This window comes from Callorhinchus milii, unplaced genomic scaffold (genome assembly GCF_018977255.1).
Source record: "Callorhinchus milii isolate IMCB2004 unplaced genomic scaffold, IMCB_Cmil_1.0 Scaffold3, whole genome shotgun sequence".
In the NCBI taxonomy this organism is placed as follows: domain Eukaryota; kingdom Metazoa; phylum Chordata; class Chondrichthyes; order Chimaeriformes; family Callorhinchidae; genus Callorhinchus; species Callorhinchus milii.
Genome location: NW_024704744.1, coordinates 6,932,607 through 6,950,031, shown reverse-complemented (window position 1 = coordinate 6,950,031; position 17,425 = coordinate 6,932,607). Strand labels below are relative to the sequence as shown.

The 17,425-nt window shown below is 43.5% G+C and overlaps 1 protein-coding gene across 1 annotated transcript in view; it reads right to left on the bottom strand.

Annotated features, from left to right (window-relative positions):
• The window catches only part of LOC103179015 (dystonin), a 323,265-nt gene that overhangs the window by 185,401 nt on the left and 120,439 nt on the right, over positions 1–17,425 (bottom strand). Inside the window, exons 7-11 of the mRNA XM_042333693.1 lie at positions 15,215–15,381; positions 2,410–2,522; positions 1,824–1,930; positions 734–853; positions 205–300 (exon numbers count right to left, since the gene is read on the bottom strand). Of these exons, the coding sequence (XP_042189627.1) occupies positions 205–300; positions 734–853; positions 1,824–1,930; positions 2,410–2,522; positions 15,215–15,381 (603 nt within the window). The remainder of the gene's footprint in view (positions 1–204; positions 301–733; positions 854–1,823; positions 1,931–2,409; positions 2,523–15,214; positions 15,382–17,425) is intronic.

Below are 17,425 nucleotides of genomic sequence, written 5' to 3'. Positions count from 1 at the left end.
TTCCTCTTCCCAAAGGACTGACTTCCTCAATACTAACGGCCCAAATAAATACATTTTTTACAATTTTAATCCATGTTTTTACATTCAATAGCAGCCACATTTGGGACATTGGCAAAGCAATAGCCATAGAATGTCGAACAGGGCTTGATAATAATCCTTGCAGTTAATATAGCTTGAGCAGTTATTGAATTCACCCACACTTACCTCCATCAATTTGTACAGACATTTGATTTTTGCTTTGTCTCTCTCCTTTGGTGGGATTTCTGTGTCTTTGAACTGTATGTATTGGTTATAAAGTGCCTGTAAAGAGATGACCAACCACGGATTATATTGCCTCCTCTCATGTTAAAGACATTTGACCTTAGCTCTATCTTCATATTAATATAACATTAATAGACAATTTGGTCCAGTCTAAACTCACTGCAGCTTTTGAGACTTCAACCTGACCCACCTTTTCCTCTTCACTCCTGCGTGACACATTACTGCCCGGGAATCGAGGTCCTCTCACTTACTAGACGAGTACTCTAACCAATATGCAACAGGACTCCATATTTGCTTAGACCTTGGGCTTTATTAATAAGAAATAAAAATCCAAAGGTTCTCAAGAACACTTTTAAATGCTGGCATATACTTCAAAAATTAGTTTTCCATAATGCCACCGAATTAAGTCTATAAAAGTACATTTGAACGGAAACTTTCCCCAAGGACCTGGAGCCATTCAGGCTGATCTCACCTTAAGTTCTGCAGGGTTGTTTGAAAAGCTCCTGTCTGACATGACTGTGACGTGGTGCTTGATCCACTGGACGAGGTAATTTACCATGTTCTGGTATTCTATCCACTTCACATCAACATCCTAGCAGAACCAGCCAACCCAACAAAAAGAAGTTAAGATATAATTCATGTAACAGACGACTGGTTAATATTTTAACGGTGTATAATACGATACAAGACAATTGGGGTGATGTTTTAAATGGGGTGCATTGTGTAAAACACAACTATTAAGTCAAGCTATAACACAGCGTATTGCATTGTATCTATTGGTCTGAAATGGTGACGATGTATTTCAACAACGGCAATTTGCATTTATATAGCGCCCTTCATGCACGTAATGGCTGATGCCGAGTGGGAAGAGAGGGGAAGTGACCAAAGGCATGGTCAAAGAGGAAAGCCTTCAGGTGTGATTTGCAGACAGCAAAGAGGGGGCATGATGGAGGGATTGAGGCAATGAGTTTCAGGGATTCGGGGCATGGCGGCTGAAGGCACGGTAGCCAGTGGTGGACTAGGGGGAATGAGAGAAGAAGACCCAAGTCAGCAGAGCGAAGGCAGCGAGTTGTGGATTAGGGTGTGAGCAGATCAGAGAGGTTGGGAGGTGCCAGGTGTGGAATGATTCAAAAGCTACAGTGAGGATCCTGAAATCGATCCGTTCTGCAACAGAGGAACAACAAAGGAGCCTGGCAAGAACTGGGATGATGGAGCCTGGTAAGGGTGAGTACAGCCGGCAGAGTTTTATAGTATTTGGACCTTGTTTATAGTTGAGCTGGGGTATCCGTCATGGAGTGCATTGGAAAAGTCAAAGCGGGAAGTGACGAAAACATGAATGGTTTCAGCAGTGTTTGAAGTAAGATAGGGGCGAAAGCAGACGATGTGTCAGAGGAGTTGTAGGCAATACTGGTCAGGAACTGGAAGTGGCACAGGAAGAATAACTGGGGGGCAAAATGTGACCATCACCATGTCACATGATTTATAACCACCCAATGTTATATACACACATTTTGATATCTAAATATAGTATTTATACTGAACGATGGTTTGAAATTGCTTACGTTCGCACTGATGCCCTCACCACCTTCGGGGATCTTAGGAAAAACATCATAGAGCGAAGACACGTAAGTGATCACAGACTTCTCATCAGGGGATGGGACATTAACATCTGAGAAAACAGCAAAATGTCAGTGTAAGAAAACACAGGAGACAAGTATGATGAAACAGCATCGTTTCTCTAAAGCTGCATTTGCACCAACCGACAAATAAGGTAAAATGATTCTTCGCTCAGACGAGACGTTTAAGAGGGGATTTATCAGGGGTGTTCAAAATTATAAAGGGGTTTTGATAAGGTTAGCATAAATAGGCATTAATAAATTCCTACTTGTTAGGGAGTCTATAACCAGGAGCACAAGTATAAGATAGTGACTAGGGGATCTAAAAGATAATTGAGGAGGAACTTCTTCATGCAGAGGGTAGTGAGATTATGGAATGCGTTTTTAAATTTATGTAGTTGTACAGATTCTGCAATGTGTATATGACTAAATGAGAGGATTTGTGTAGTCTATCAGTAAATCAGATGCTTCGATTAGTTTTTCATCTTCACCCATGCTGCAGTGGATCAGTGTAACAAAATCTCCAGCTTACCTTCTGGGTCTAAGAGTCTGGTAACACCAAGTTTCTCAGCTACACCAAATGCATGTTCCAGATTTGAGAGGTTACTTTGAACAGTTACTTGGCTCATATCTATCAGGTCCGGCCTACAAAAAAAACAGAATTGCAGACCATGATCAAAGCATTTGCTGGAAATAGCCAAATGTTTGCCTAAAACACATTTGATACACTTTACCCTAAATCCTGTGAAGACATTTGAGATGTCCTTCCCATGTCAAAAGCAATTTACCACATAAAGGATTTTTTTTATCATCATCATTTTGTGTCCAACTACATAAATCAAAGATCTGGCCAGCCCAAATAATGGGTGATAATATTAGGCAGAGAAATGTTACTAAGATTACTGCAAAATCAAAGGAAGAGCAGAATGTATGGAAGGGAAAAAGGCTATTGATGATAACCCTTGCATTTGATATAGTGTCTATAATGTTGAGAACGTCTCAAAAACACTTGAAGATTACTGTTAAAAGTAGTGACGATTTGTCAGCGAATGCAGCATCCAATTTGCACCGAGCTGTGACCCACAAATAGCCATGAAATGAGCGACCAACTTTATCTGGGCATTGTTGGCCAGGACACCTTTTTCTTTTCAAATAGTGCCATGGGATCTTAATATTAATCCTTGCATTTGATATCATGCCTTATCGTGTCTTCAAGATGTCTCAAAGCCCAGAATATACTGTAAAGTGAATTGATTGTATGTTTTGTGGGTGAAACGAAGGCAGCCAATTGCGCACAGCAGTGTCCCACAAACAGTTGCGGATTGAATGACCAAATTATTATTACAGGTTTTTTTTATTTTTTTTAAGGGATTATTAATCCCAGAAAAGTGCTCTGTCAATCAACTAACAACCGGGTTCCCACTTACTGCTAGGTAAACAGAGGCATGCAGAGTAAGGAAACTTGCCCAACGTTTCGTCCTCCCCAGGAATCGAACCCAGGTCCTCTCGCTTGCGATGCAAGTGCTCTAACCACTGAGCTACAGACCTCCACATTAACATTCAAATGAACAGGCAGATAGGACCCCTGATAATGCACCACAGTATCAGTCTAATATTTGCTCATCCAACTCATCATGTAAGTACTGTATTGTGGTCTTTTTTCTCTTCCCACTTTATGGTTCAGTGATGTAGCCTTTGCAGTGTTAAGAGGAGCAATGACAGCTTAGACTGTGATCATGCAGAAAACATCAAAATGTTAAGTGAAAACTTCAGCAAGAGCTATTGGTAAAGAGCAGAGAAGGCCACTGATGTGGAGGTGAATCAAGGGTCAAGTCTGAGTTGATGGATAAAGAGAAAGTGCATGAATTATCCACTCTGGTTAACAGTGATTACAGAGGAAATTGGCTAAGCACAAGTGCAACTTCAGTACTAAACTACAAGCACGTACCAGAAGGAGTCAAAGGCTTGGCAAATATTGATGACAATGCAATAGAGAATCTGAGAGGAGAGCATAGCAACACAGACAAGAAAATCTGGTCATTCAATCTATGATTATTTGGGGAGCACTGCTGTGTGCAATTGACTGCTGCATTTCATCCACAAAATATACAGTCAATCCACTTTGCAACATATTCTGTGAAGCACTTTGAGACAAGTCATTGACGTGATGAGGCTCTATATGAAGTGCATGGATTATAATTTTTATTATTATTATAAGACGATAACCAGAGGAATAGGTCATGCTAAAAATTATGTTCTCCAAAGTCACAACATTTAAAGGTGAACAGGACATGGCAAGTGACTGGTTACCTCAAATGCAGCAGCGATCAGTTTTCTAAGGGATTGTAAATTATGAAGGAGAGAGAAAGATAGACTGGGAATAGAACAGACCGTCAGAGTGACAAAGGATAGGGCTACATCTCTTTAGCATAATAACCGAAATCACACCAAAGCCAAAGGGCTTATCGGAGTCTGGAGAGTGAAAGATCTGACAAGCATAGCAAAGGTTATCTCAAAAGCAAATGTGCAAACCCAGATCACTGCTATTCAAACTGCTAGCTTTCTGCTTTACTGACAAAGAGGCGGCTTCCAGATGATGATAGAGATTTAAAAAAATTTCCGCATTTCTGCACAATCCTAAATTTTAAAGACACAATAATAGTCTTGGAGGCTAAGACCAGTTGGAATTTTAGTCCTTAGATCCTAGCAACCAACGCATAACCAGTTGAACAAATGCAAGAACCTTAAACAGATTAGGCATGGTAAGCGTGACTTTCAAGTCCAGGCTTTCTCATTATCACAGAATGGAGTGCGTACTGGGCGAACTCTCCATGAAAACTTTCCATTGCACATAGTTCATTAACTTCCATCCCTGGGTACCAGACCTTGACTGACAGTTATATTCAACACCAAATGAAACAGCATTTGCTTTAGGTCAGACCACGATCAATGGGAACAGTCAATGCTTCGTTGCACTGAAATGAGGGTAAAGAGGCAGCAATTAAATCCCAGGAATTTCACACTATGGGAATGGCCTGGGAAGGGATTTCCAACTTCAAGTTGTTTTCATAGCTTGATGCTCAGGGACATCCATAACACAGTCAAACATATCAGTAGTTTTAGGAACTTGAGATTTTCTTTTCAGAAGAAGTAAGCCCACCAAGCCTACCCATTGCTGGGTCATGACCCGTAGCCCTATCCTTTGTCACTCTGACGGTCTTTTCTACTCCCAGGCCATCTTTCTCTCTCCTTCATAACATCAACCTCACTATGTCTCAAAGCACTTCACAGGATTTGCTGTGAAATGAAGTGACTATGTATTTATTTGTAAACAAATGCAGCAGCATAATTGTGCATAGCAATGTCACAAATAGCTATGAAACAAGTGACGAATTTTATTTGGGGGATTATTGGCCAGGACATTGGGAGAAACTCTCTTCTCTTTTCGAATAGTGCCATGGGATCTTTAATGTCCACCTGAACAGCAAACGGGACCTCAGTTTAACGTCTCATCCAAAGGACGAGAAACTCAACTTGTTGCCTCTTGAACCAATAACAGTGACATTGGGGTCTATTTTATGGCATTGATTCCTGAACTGAGTTAACAGGGACTCTTTGCAGGATCTGGAATTACTTCCATCCTTGCTACCTGAACCCAATGTGCTTCTGTTCACATACAGTGACAGAACCAAAACTATAGTGTGATTAGAGATTTATTTATTGCAGAATAATCACCACAATCTGCTCAAGATCCTGATCAGGAGTAATAATAATAATCCTTGCATTTGATATAGCGTCTTACCACATCATGGAGCCTCAAAGCGATTTGCAGAATATATTGTCAAGTGGATTGAATGTGTTTTGTGGATGAAATGCAGCAGTCATTGCTCACAGCAGTGTCCCACAAACATGAATTATATTATTTTAAGTATCTTAGTTTTAGAAGTTGGTTGCGCAAAGTAATATTGTTTTAATTACGCTGGAGCCCAGAACAACTTCCCCCTCCCCACCCTGCTTTTGCTTACCGCCACCCCACCCACCTCCTTCCAGACACACAAAGTAATTATTTCTATGGACCAACATGTGAACAACAACAACAACTTGGATTTATATAGTGCCCTCCACGCCGGATGGTGTCTCAGAGTGATTCACAGTAACGGATCCCGGGACCGAGCCAGGGGGAGGGGGAGGAAGATGACCAAAGGCGCGGTCGAAAAGAAATGTCTTCAGCAGAGACATCAGCATAGCAGAGACAACAAGTACTCATCACACCAACCATAGAATCACTTTCCACAAACTGAAAGTTAGCTACTCCGTGGCTGTTTTGGGATACTGCTGTGCGCAAGTTGGCTGCCGTGTTCACTTACAAATAAACAGTCAATTATCTTTTACAGTAAAATCCCGTGAAGCACTGAGATGTTCTGGTGACGTACTCGGGCGTTATATTAAACGCAAGGATTATTATTAACATCGTTATTGATTTTTTAAAAATAGTAAAATGATGCTTAAAAATTTTTTTAGAACAACATTAAAGGGAGGAGCTGCATTTTCTTTTTAAAAAAGAACAACCAAGGGTCCAAATTAAGCCAATGTGGGTTGATTTCTCTCATCCTGGAGCATTCCAAACATGTTTATAATTGAAATGAGCAAAGCTGAACGGGTCAGGAAATGAGACTGTGAACTACATTTGGAATGTTTGATGGTAACCTTCAATTATTTTAACCCAGCGAGTGGAAGAGTCAGATTACGTCATAGTTTAACACTCAAGTGCCTGTTTAGTCCAGAAATATCTGGTGCAAGCTTCATACTTTACTTCAGTTCAGGGGATTGGTGATAAGGGAGCATGCACTTAATCTTGTGAATGAAAGGGACTCAATCTTGCAATCCTGTATCGTATTGGTTAGAGCACTCGCTTGACAAGTGAGAGGACCTGGGTTCAATTCCCTGGCGGGGCAAAACCTTACGCCAGTTTGCTTACTCCACACACCGCTGTCTACCCAGCAATAAATGGAAACGCGGTTGTTAGTCGATTGGCGGATTGTTTTCCGGTGTAATAATCCTTTCAAAAATACACAATAATTTGGTCATTCAATCCCACAACGGTTTGTGGGACACAGCTCTGCGCAATTGTGTGCTATCATAAGGCGCTATATCAGATGCAAGGATTACTATTATTCTTAAAAGCAGGAAGAGGTTCACTCAGAGGCTTGTTGGGGTGTGGAACCCATTAACACAAGCGGCTACAAGTGGTCAGTCAGTATAATCACTCAAAAAGGAACTGAACCTGAACAGTGAGTACGATTCAAGGTCATTAGAAAACATGCAAAATGCCACACTGTGAATACTGCATCCAGTTCTGGTCACCACTACATGAGGCTACCCAGGCTCTGGAGGTAGTGCAGAAGAGAGCAATCAGGATCATCCCTAGTGTTGGAGAAATGAGCTAAGAGCAACAATTAGACAAGCTGAGGCTCTTCAGTCTTTAGAAGACGATTCTGAGGTGACTTAATAGAGGTGTGCAGAATTAAAAATGGTATTCAAAAAGTGAACCCAGATCAATACTTTAGGATTCATCAAGATAGCAGAACAAGAGGACAATTTCAGGACAGATGACAGGAATTTTTCTTTACTCAGAGGGTAATCAACAACTGGAACAGTTTGCCAGGAAGGGCGGTGGAGGCAAGGACATTGGCTCATTTAAAAAGCAGGTTGATAGGGGGTCAGCAGGTCAGAGATGTAGGAGGGGGTCAAGGGCATAGAGGGTCTCGAAAGTGAGGACGAGGATTTTGAATTCTATCCCCTGAAGAATGGGGAGAAAGTGGAGCTGGAGGAAGGTGGGGTTGATGGGGTCACGGAGCTTGATGTGGGAGACGACGTGAGCTGCAGAGTTCTGGATGATCTGCAGCTTGTGGAAGGAAGAGTTAGGGAAGCTGACAAAGGAGCAAACAGAGTAGTTGAGTACAACCAGGTCAGAGAGAGAGGTAGTAGAGGTCCATTTGCAATACTCAGTATGTGAATAGCTGGGAAATGTTATTAATAATAAAGCTCGATAATGATGGATCAAATGGACCTCCTTCTGTGCTGAAAATGACTATTTTTCTATAATGGTTATTTTCTGTATGGGTGAAAATGATCTTTGTAATATTCCACAAATATTTCCGACTGAACAGAAGTGCTCACAGCAGAAAAAAAGACCTGGAGTTTTGAAGAGAGCGAGACGACAGTCAACCACACATCATCGTTAGGGAAATTTCCATCAGCGCTCACATATCAAACCAAAATTCTTATTAGTGACAAAAGCTGGTGAGAAACAGTCAATGGAGCTTACAGCCTCCAGCTAGGTGTTACGAGCATTACTGAGTGGGCTGACACTGAGAGCGGAACTGTGAAAAGGGCATCACGTTTTACGTATAAAAATACCTAAAACAGTCATAAAATAAAAAAAAACAGGAATGCCAAACCAATAAAACAACAATCTGCATTTACACTGCGTCCTTCACACAGGACAGTGTCCCAGAGAGCTGAAAAAGCAATAGCTTGGCTCCGTTTGTAAGTAAGTTTAGAAAGTTGTGCGCTCAAGCTCCATGTTGGCACAGTCTAGGCTGGCGTTCTAACCAGTGTCTGGGGGAGCCTTGCACTGTCATAGGTGCCACTCTTCGGATTACATGTTAAACTGAGGTCCCATCTGCTTGTTCAAGTGGACATTAAAGATCCAATGGCACTACTCAAAATGACAAGGGAGTTCTCACGATGTCCTGGCCAAACATTCCCCAGATAAAACTGATCATTCACTTTGCTGCCGTGAAGTAATGAGAATTAATAATAATAATCTTGCATTTGATATAGCGACTGGTCACCTCATTGAGACGTCTGAAAGCATTTCACAGAATATACTGTAAAGTGAATCGACTGTATATTTTGTGGGCAAAACGTGGCAGGCAATTGTGGACCGCAGTGTCCCACAAACGTGCGTGGATTGAGCGTACAAATTTATATGTTTTTTGTTTTAAAGGGATTATTACCCCTGGAAAGCAATATACCAATCAACTAACAACCGGGTTCCTACTTACTACTAGGTAAACAGAGGCATGTGTAGTAAGGAAACTTGTCTCAAGTTTCATCCTGCCCTGCATGAGCAGACGCTTGATGGGTCAAATGGCCTCCTGCATTGCTGAAACCATACCGAGGATTGTACCCCTGCCTGGTCAATACAGAACTCCAGTTGCTAAAGTGGAACCAACAAGTGCTAAGCGCTGTGAGACACTATCCTAAGTTGAGGGCGCTACTTAAGTGCAAGTTATTGTTGTTATTTTTTTCCAGGATGCTCTGGAACAAAGTCTTTCGTATGATGCTGTAGTATTGAGCAAAGAGAATTACACTTCCAACCCCTACACTCAAACGTTCAGACAAGCAGACCATTGTTAATTGAACGCAGATTCAGTTGATGCTACAAACTTCAGTGAGACACATTCTCCATCACAGTTCACAACACGTCAGACTTCTAAACCTTCTTTACTTTGGCCTCTCGCCATCGTCTCTCAGGCACTGATGAAAATTTCCCTCCCTCCCCCCTTCCCTCTCTTTGCCTTGAGGCGAGTTTCAACCTAAGCACTCACAAGAGATGCATGTCAAGAGAGTTCATAGAGAAATAACATGGAGTTAGGAGGCACTTAACCTGAATCTCACTCAAGCTTCACTGAGTAAAACCAAAAGACTTCAAGGAAACAATGTACTGGAGTATTAGCGCTGAGCATTAGAGAGCATGGATTCAGTTTCTACACATATTCTTCATCTCAGCCCTGAAACCGGGGGGTTGGAGGAGTGGAGCCACCACACAGAGGCCAGAAACCTGCCCACTAACAAAATAATGAAGGGAGGGAGAGAGAAAGGAGAGAGAGAGAGCAATCCCCAGAGTCCTAGTCCTGGGAATGAAACATGGATAGAGAAATAATTTTTTTATTGCACAAAGATAAAGGCAACTGCCCTGTGCAACAACAGATTAGATTTGTAACGCACCTTTCGTGTTGGGAGGACGTCTCAAGGTGGTGGACAGGCAGGGGTATGGGATCAGGAGGGGTGGAGGGCGGGAGGGTAGGGGTAGGAAGGTGACCGAAGGCACGGTCAAAGAGGAGGGTCTTGAGGTGGGCCTTGAAGGAGTCAAGGGAGGTGAGGCCAAGAGACTATGGGATGGAGTTCCAAAGGGTGGGGGCAGAAGGCTGAAGGCTCTACTGACAACGGTGAGGCGGGCAGGCTAGGGACATGGACCTGGCCAGGGTCTGCTGAACGGCTCTTAAGCCACATGGAATAGGAGGGCACAGATTTGGATGCACCCGAAGAGGAAACACCCAGAGGCAGAAAAAGAATATTCCTTCTTACAATTTGTTTTAACATATAGATGTACATAAAGATATTTTAGGATGTGGAACACGTCACCACATGCAACTTCAAAGCCGACTTTTAATTACCACAATTCAGAATTAGATCAACCCATCAAAAGAAGAGATAAAAGGGGACAGGGAGACAAGACAAGAGCAGACAGCTCATCCCAGACACAATGATCCACACTGGCACTCCCTCTGTGCAGAAACCTTCTTGCCATTGATTAAGAAACCTGGACTAGAGATGAGCATTAAACAAGAAAATAAACCTTGGGTTTTGACTTTGAAGCGTCAATTGGACAGTTCAAAGCCAAATTCGACTTTGAGCAAGCTCTGCTACGTCACAGCCAGGAGCATAGATGAGAGCAACTTGCATGCTATTATCCAAATGAAGTCCGAAAAGGCTTGACACTTGTTCACTGTACTCGGGCTAAATGACAACAACAAATTACATTTGTATAGCACGCTCGTGTCAGGAGGACGTCCCAGCATCATTGGTCATCTTAAGGGATAATAATCCTTGCATTTGATACAATAATAATAATAATTCTAATAATCGAGATGTCTCAAAGCGCCTCACAGAATATATTGTAAAGTGAATTGACTGTATATTTGTGGGCGAAAGACGGCAGCCAATTGCGAACAGCAGTGTTCCACAAACAGTTGTGGATTGAAGTGACCAATTTTTTTTAGAAATTATTAGCCCTGGAAAAGCGATCTGCCAATCAACTAACAACCGGGTTCTTACTTACTGCCAGAGAAACAGAGGCGTTTGGAGTAAGGAAACTTGCCCAACATTTCGCCCTGCCAGGAATTGAACCCGGTCTCACACTGAGCTACACACACCTAACGCCTTATTGCGCCTTATCACGTCTTCGAGACGTCTCAAAGTTTTCACAGAATATACTATGAAGCGAATTCACTGCGTGTTTTGCGAGTGAAACGCGCCAGCCAATTGCACACAGCAGCGTCCCACAAACAGTTGTGGACTGAGTGGATATTTGGCTCCAGAGGGATTTGCCTCCCAGCTTTAAATCTGAAGCTGCCTCAACAGGCAGTGGATCCCATGGTTACAGTGTATGTAAATATTTAAGTTTCTGCTGGGTAAGGACAAGGCAGGTCAGAGCACATTAAAACTAAACATCTGCCACAGAAAACCACTTTAATAACCCCGGCCTCCACCCAGCTGGACTCGTTTTGTCATGAAATTCTACAGGATTTAGGTTATGCAAAATGCCTACATTTTAACAGAAGGAAATATAAAATAGACGCTTCTCCTCAATGAAAACACAATGCAGGACTTTCTCTTAACTCAAATTGGGACTTGCCCGATTTAGATTTTTTTCACATTTGTTCAAAATGTAGACGTCTAATGTGGATCTAGCCATCTCACAAGTAACGTCTGTTTTGCTTTGAATTGTATGAATGCCCTTTGTAAGATGGAGTGTCCTGAAAAGTAAATGACCAGCGCTCTGTACAGTTCTACTAACATTTGCTTTGATATTCTATACTTGTCATGGAATAGGTGAAGATTCGTGTGGAGCATAAACACCGGCATGGACTGGACAGGACAAGTGGCCTGTTTCCATGCTCCACAGTCTGTGTAAATCCTTGTCTGTCTATTTATTTCGCTGTGGCAAGTTTATACGTTTACATGTTTTGTTATCCAGAGATCCTCCACCGTAGCTATTTTGCACATTCCTTGTCATTGTTCATTATTAGATATTACCTTGGGCAAGTTTCCTTACTCCACACGCCTGATAATAATCCCTCAAGAAAAATACAATAATAATTTGGTCACTCAATCCACGACTGTTTGTGGGACACTGCTGTGCACAATTGGCTGCTGCGTTTCGTCCACAAATATACAGTCAATTCACTTTACAGTATATTCTGTGAAGTGCTTTGAGACATCTAGAAGATGTGAAAAGCACTATATCAAAGGATCATTATTATATGAGAATTTTTCTATTTTTAGGCAAGCTTTGCAACAATAAAAATGGCCGACTTGCAGAGGCAAAACAGACTTGTGCAATGGTGACCATCTGATGCATAATTCTAACAGTTGAATGCTTTTCTTACTGAATCCCCTAAAAGAAACCTTGTGCTTAATCCTCCAAATCTCCTATTTGGGAGTCCTGTAGCATATTGGTTAGTGTGCTCGCCATGTTTCATTCCTGGGGTGGGCGAAACTTCAGACAACTTTCCTTACTCTAAATGTTTCTGTTTACTAATCCTTGCATTTAATATAGCGCCTTATCACGTTTTTGAGACATCTCAAAGCGCTTCACAGAATATACTGTATATTTGAATTAATGTATATTTTGTGGCCGAAACCCAGCAGCCAATTGAGCAAAGCTGATTGCCACAAACAGTCATGGATTGAGTGATCAAATTATTGTTTTTTTTTAAAGGATTATGATGCCTGGAAAGAGATCCGCCAATTAACTTAACAAGCGGGTTCCTTCCTACTTACTGCTAAGTAAACGGAGGGGTGTGGAGCAAGGAAACTTGCCTAAGGTTTCACTTGTCCACACTTCTCCTGTGATGTTCCTTCTTCCCACAATCCCCACTGAATTCAAGGCTTATCATTATCTCCTGTTCAATCTCATTATTTTTCAGAACTTTAAGATGTTGGAACTGGATCCCTCCCTCAGCAATACCTCCCCCATACAATCAGAGAAACCAAAACCTTAACCATTGCTTTGATCCAACCTGTCTTTTCAGGCTTGGTGGTACTCTGTACTCCTTGGCCCTAATCCCAGATTTCTCAGTGGAACAATTAGCCACAGGCTATACTTTAGAATAAAAAAATGATAACAATCCTTGCATTTGATATAGCGCTTTTCACGTATTCTAGACGTCTCAAAGCACTTCACAGAATATACTGTAAACTGAATTAATTGTATATTTTGTGGGCGAAACGCGACAGGAATCAAACCCAGTCACTTGCGAGGCAAGTGCTCTAACCACTGAGCTACAGAACTCTCAAGCATATTTTTACATGCTTGGGCATGGAGTTCAGAACAAGCTCGTCTCTCTGTCTAACTCTTCTGAAGAAAGCTTCTTAATTAAAAAATATTTTTGTTTGTTTAATGAAAGAATACCCTCAGACCCTGTTGCAGAATTCTTTCACAAAAGAACCGCAAAGTTTTTCTGTGAAAAACCTTTAGTTGTATTGTTTCCTCTTTACCATTGAAAATAAGTAACCTTTGTACCAGTTGTTATTTCAGACAGACTGTGGACTGTCCATTTACAGTATAATCTGTGAAGCACTCTCAGATGTCTCAATGACATGATAAGGCACCATATCAAATGTAAGGATTATTATGATGAAGTCTTTTGGTCAGATCTCATTTTAAAATGTGAAAAGAATTCCTTTGTCAGCAAGTTGGAGGACGTGGAGATTAACACAAGGTGAAATTTGTACTGTTTCCTAACACCATATTTTTGTGGTAACTATCACAGGGAACGTGGTATGAAATCTCACCCCTGATGTTTCGTGCAGAGGGTGATTAAAAGGTGCAACATCTTTGACACAAATAGCCACAGCACCTAAGACTGCAACACCTGAAACAGAATCAAATCGGCATTTCAATAGGATCAAACTAAAATATAAGAAAAAAGCAGGAAATTTGGGGGAATTGCAGTTTTTTTCAGTACCTGTGGAGGAGCAAACACCAGCATAGGCTCAATGGACCAAATCACCCCCTTCTATGATCGATCAGCTACAGTTAACCAGTGGGCCCTTTCACAAGTATTTTTAGGAAGACATCAAATAGTCCACTGCCTGTCATTCCACCGAAGGCAATAACTTACAACTGTATACAGCTGTGCAGGTCACTGCAACATTTGGTACTTTGCCAGGAAACCATTCTCCATACCTGCATTTACACAGAGTGCTGGCAGGCTGCTTGGCCTCTATGCTTCCAAAAACCCAAGCACATGCATAAAAACATACATATATACACATCCCTCCATACTCCCAAAAGGAGCCATTGGAAACGAAACAAGGCTATGGCACACCCTGACTGGATTTCTCCTCTCTTCCTCCACCCACACACCCTAGCCCAAGGTCAACGAGATCCTGGGCAATACCGTCACCACACCCTGGTTGAGATCAAATAACGAGGCACAGACTGCAAATTGAACCTGAAAACCGTCCCAGTCTGGTCTGTATGGCTCAGGGACACACCAGGTGGGGCAGTCACCCATTGCAGGCTCCTAATACGCAACTTTCTAGCCTGAATCACTTATAAGCGAGAACACCCTGAAAAGTTGCAAAGGCAAGCCAGAGCAGACGATTAACTGGCGAGACTGCTTCTATTAAGCAGTATTGCACTGATTGATTTATTCTAAATTATCATGTAAATCTAAGGCCAAGTATTCCCTCTTACTGCTCCATTATCGGATTAACCTGACCTGCTAGGATGTCAGCCTGGCTCAGCCCAGTGTCTGAACCTCAGTGTCTGAAGGTTGTGGGGTCTAATTCCACCTCAGGACTTTCAGTTTACAGTCTCTTCAATGTAGAACTGGGGGAGCAATGTATTATCAGAGGTGCCTTCCTTCCCATGAGACAATAAACCTGAGGTCCTATCTGCCTGTTCAGGTGGATGTTAAAAGATCTCATGGCACTATCTAAGAAGAGAAAGAAATTTTGCCTGGTGTCCTGGCCAACCATCCCCAGATAAAATTCATCACTCACTTCATGGCTGTTTCTGGGACATTTCTGTGTGCAAATTAGATGTGGCATTCACCTGACAAAATACAGTCACTGCACTTTACAATAAACCCTGTGAAGAGCTTTGAGACATCCTTCCATGGTGAAAATTGCTATATCAAATCAAAGGATTGTTATGTTTGCAACAAATAAGATTCCGAAGGGCAAAGCACAGAATATTCTGTAGACTGACACACAAAATATGAAATATCGAACAAGAGTGTAACTGAAAGCCTGACCTGTATTTATGAATGATCGCGTTGAACAATCTGCCGTCTCTCCAGCATGAAGTGAAGTTTTCACATCTTATTCCAGTATAGCCCTCAGTCATCTGCTGTGACCACAGTAACAGTCTCTCCTTTGCCGACATATCCTCGGACTCGCCGGTAACATGGATGTCGGAGATCTGAAAGGACAAATTGAGGGAGTGAGGGTGAGCTGCAGTCAATTTATTTTTTTGGAGGGGTCAGCCACGTGTCTGACACATCCAGAAATCCATCACCATGCTTAAGAGTATACAAACCAAACTGAGATTTCCATACATCCCACCTCCACATAGAAGTTCCAGAGACATTGTTGGGATGGAATGGGCACTCTCTCTCTGGAGGGACACATCCTGCTGACCTAATTCCGGAAAAGTATTTGGCTCAGGTTGGCAAGAGCCAAGGCTTGGGGACCGCAGACCGTGCGTTGGGCTACCGCTGTAGTCAAACCAGCTAAGCCTACGTAGCTTGCCAATGATATTGCTGTCTGGTAAGTTTTCCCGCTGCTTGTCCAGCTAGGACCACTCTACCTGTAAGGGCTTTGGCTTGCAGCAGAATAGGATGATTCCCTGCCCACATTGTGGACACTGCCACAAAATACAGTCACTGCACTTTACAATATATCCTGCGAAGCACTTTGGGACACACACTGTGAGGAGATGCTGGATTTCCTTGAATCCAAAATCAAGGGAATCCACTCCGTGGTCACTGCCCCTCCAACTTCCACCCGCCCCCCAACCCCTTCCCTCCCACACTCCGACTCCTACCCATCCTCCCCTACACACTTTCGAACCCGTTTCCCCACCCTCTGTCACCAAACTCATCCTGTCCTTGAAACCCACTACCTGCTCCCCGGACCCCATCCCCACTTCTTATCTCTCAGCTCCACCTCCTTGCCCCACTTCTCACAGTAATCATCAACCTGTCCCTCTCCTCTGGCTCTGTTCCCATTCCCCTCAAGACTGCCACCATCACTCCAACACTGAAAAAACCTTCCCTTGATGTGTCGCACCTATCAAGCTACCGGCCCATCTCCAACCTCCCCTTCCTGCCCAAGGTTCTCAAAAGAGTCATCGCCTCCCAGCTGCGCTCCTTCCCCTCCACCCATTCATTATTCGAACCCCTTCAATCGGGTTTCCGTGCTGCCCATAGCACGGAAACCGCCCTGGTCAGGGTCACTAAAGACATCTTGACCATCTGCGACCAGGGCTCTCTCTGCCTCCTCGTCCTCCTCGACCTATCGGCCGCATTCGATACGGTCAACCACTTTATCCTCCTCCACCGCTTGTCCTCCCACCTCAACCTTCAAGGCGCTGTCCTTGAGTGGTTCAGGTCTACCTCTCCCACCATCTTCGTTTTGTCACCGCTAACGGCTTTTCCTCCAGTCCCTGCACTGTCTCGTGCGATGTCCCTCAGGGCTCTGTCCTCGGTCCCCTCCTCTTCACCCTCTATATGCTCCCCCTCGGTGACATCATCCGCAGACATGGGGTTAACTTCCACATGTATGCGGATGACACCCAACTCTACCTTTCCTCCTCTACCCTCAACTCCACGACCCCCGGTGTCCTGACAGCTGCCTGTCTGACATCGAGTCCTGGACGAAAGACAACTTTCTTCAGCTCAAAGTGCGCAAAACTGAGGCCCTCCTGATTGGCTCACGTCAGCGCCTCCGCACCTCAGGCGCTGACAGCATCAGCATCCAAGGCTGCACTCTCCACCTCTCAAAGCCAGTCAGGAACCTCGGTGTTCTGTTCGACCCTGAGCTGTCCTTTCTTCCTCATATCCGCGCCACAACTGGCACCGCCTTCCATCACCTCCGAAACATCGCCAGACTACGGCACTACCTCACCCCTCACGCTGCTGAAACTCTGGTCCACGCCTTTATCACCTCAAGGCTGGACTATGGGAACTTTCTCCTCGTCGGCCTTCCCGGCACCTCCCTCCACAAGCTGCAGGTCATTCAGAACTCTGCAGCTCGTGTACTGTCCCGCACCAGGCTTCGCGACCACATCACTCCCACCCTCGCTCGCCTCCACTGGCTCCCCATCCCCCAGAGGATCGAATTCAAGATCCTCATCCTCACCTACAAGGCCATTCACGGCCTTGCTCCCTCCTACCTCTCCGACCTACTATCCCCCTACTTACCTGCCCGTACCCTCCGTTCCTCTGGCTCCGGTCTGCTCCACA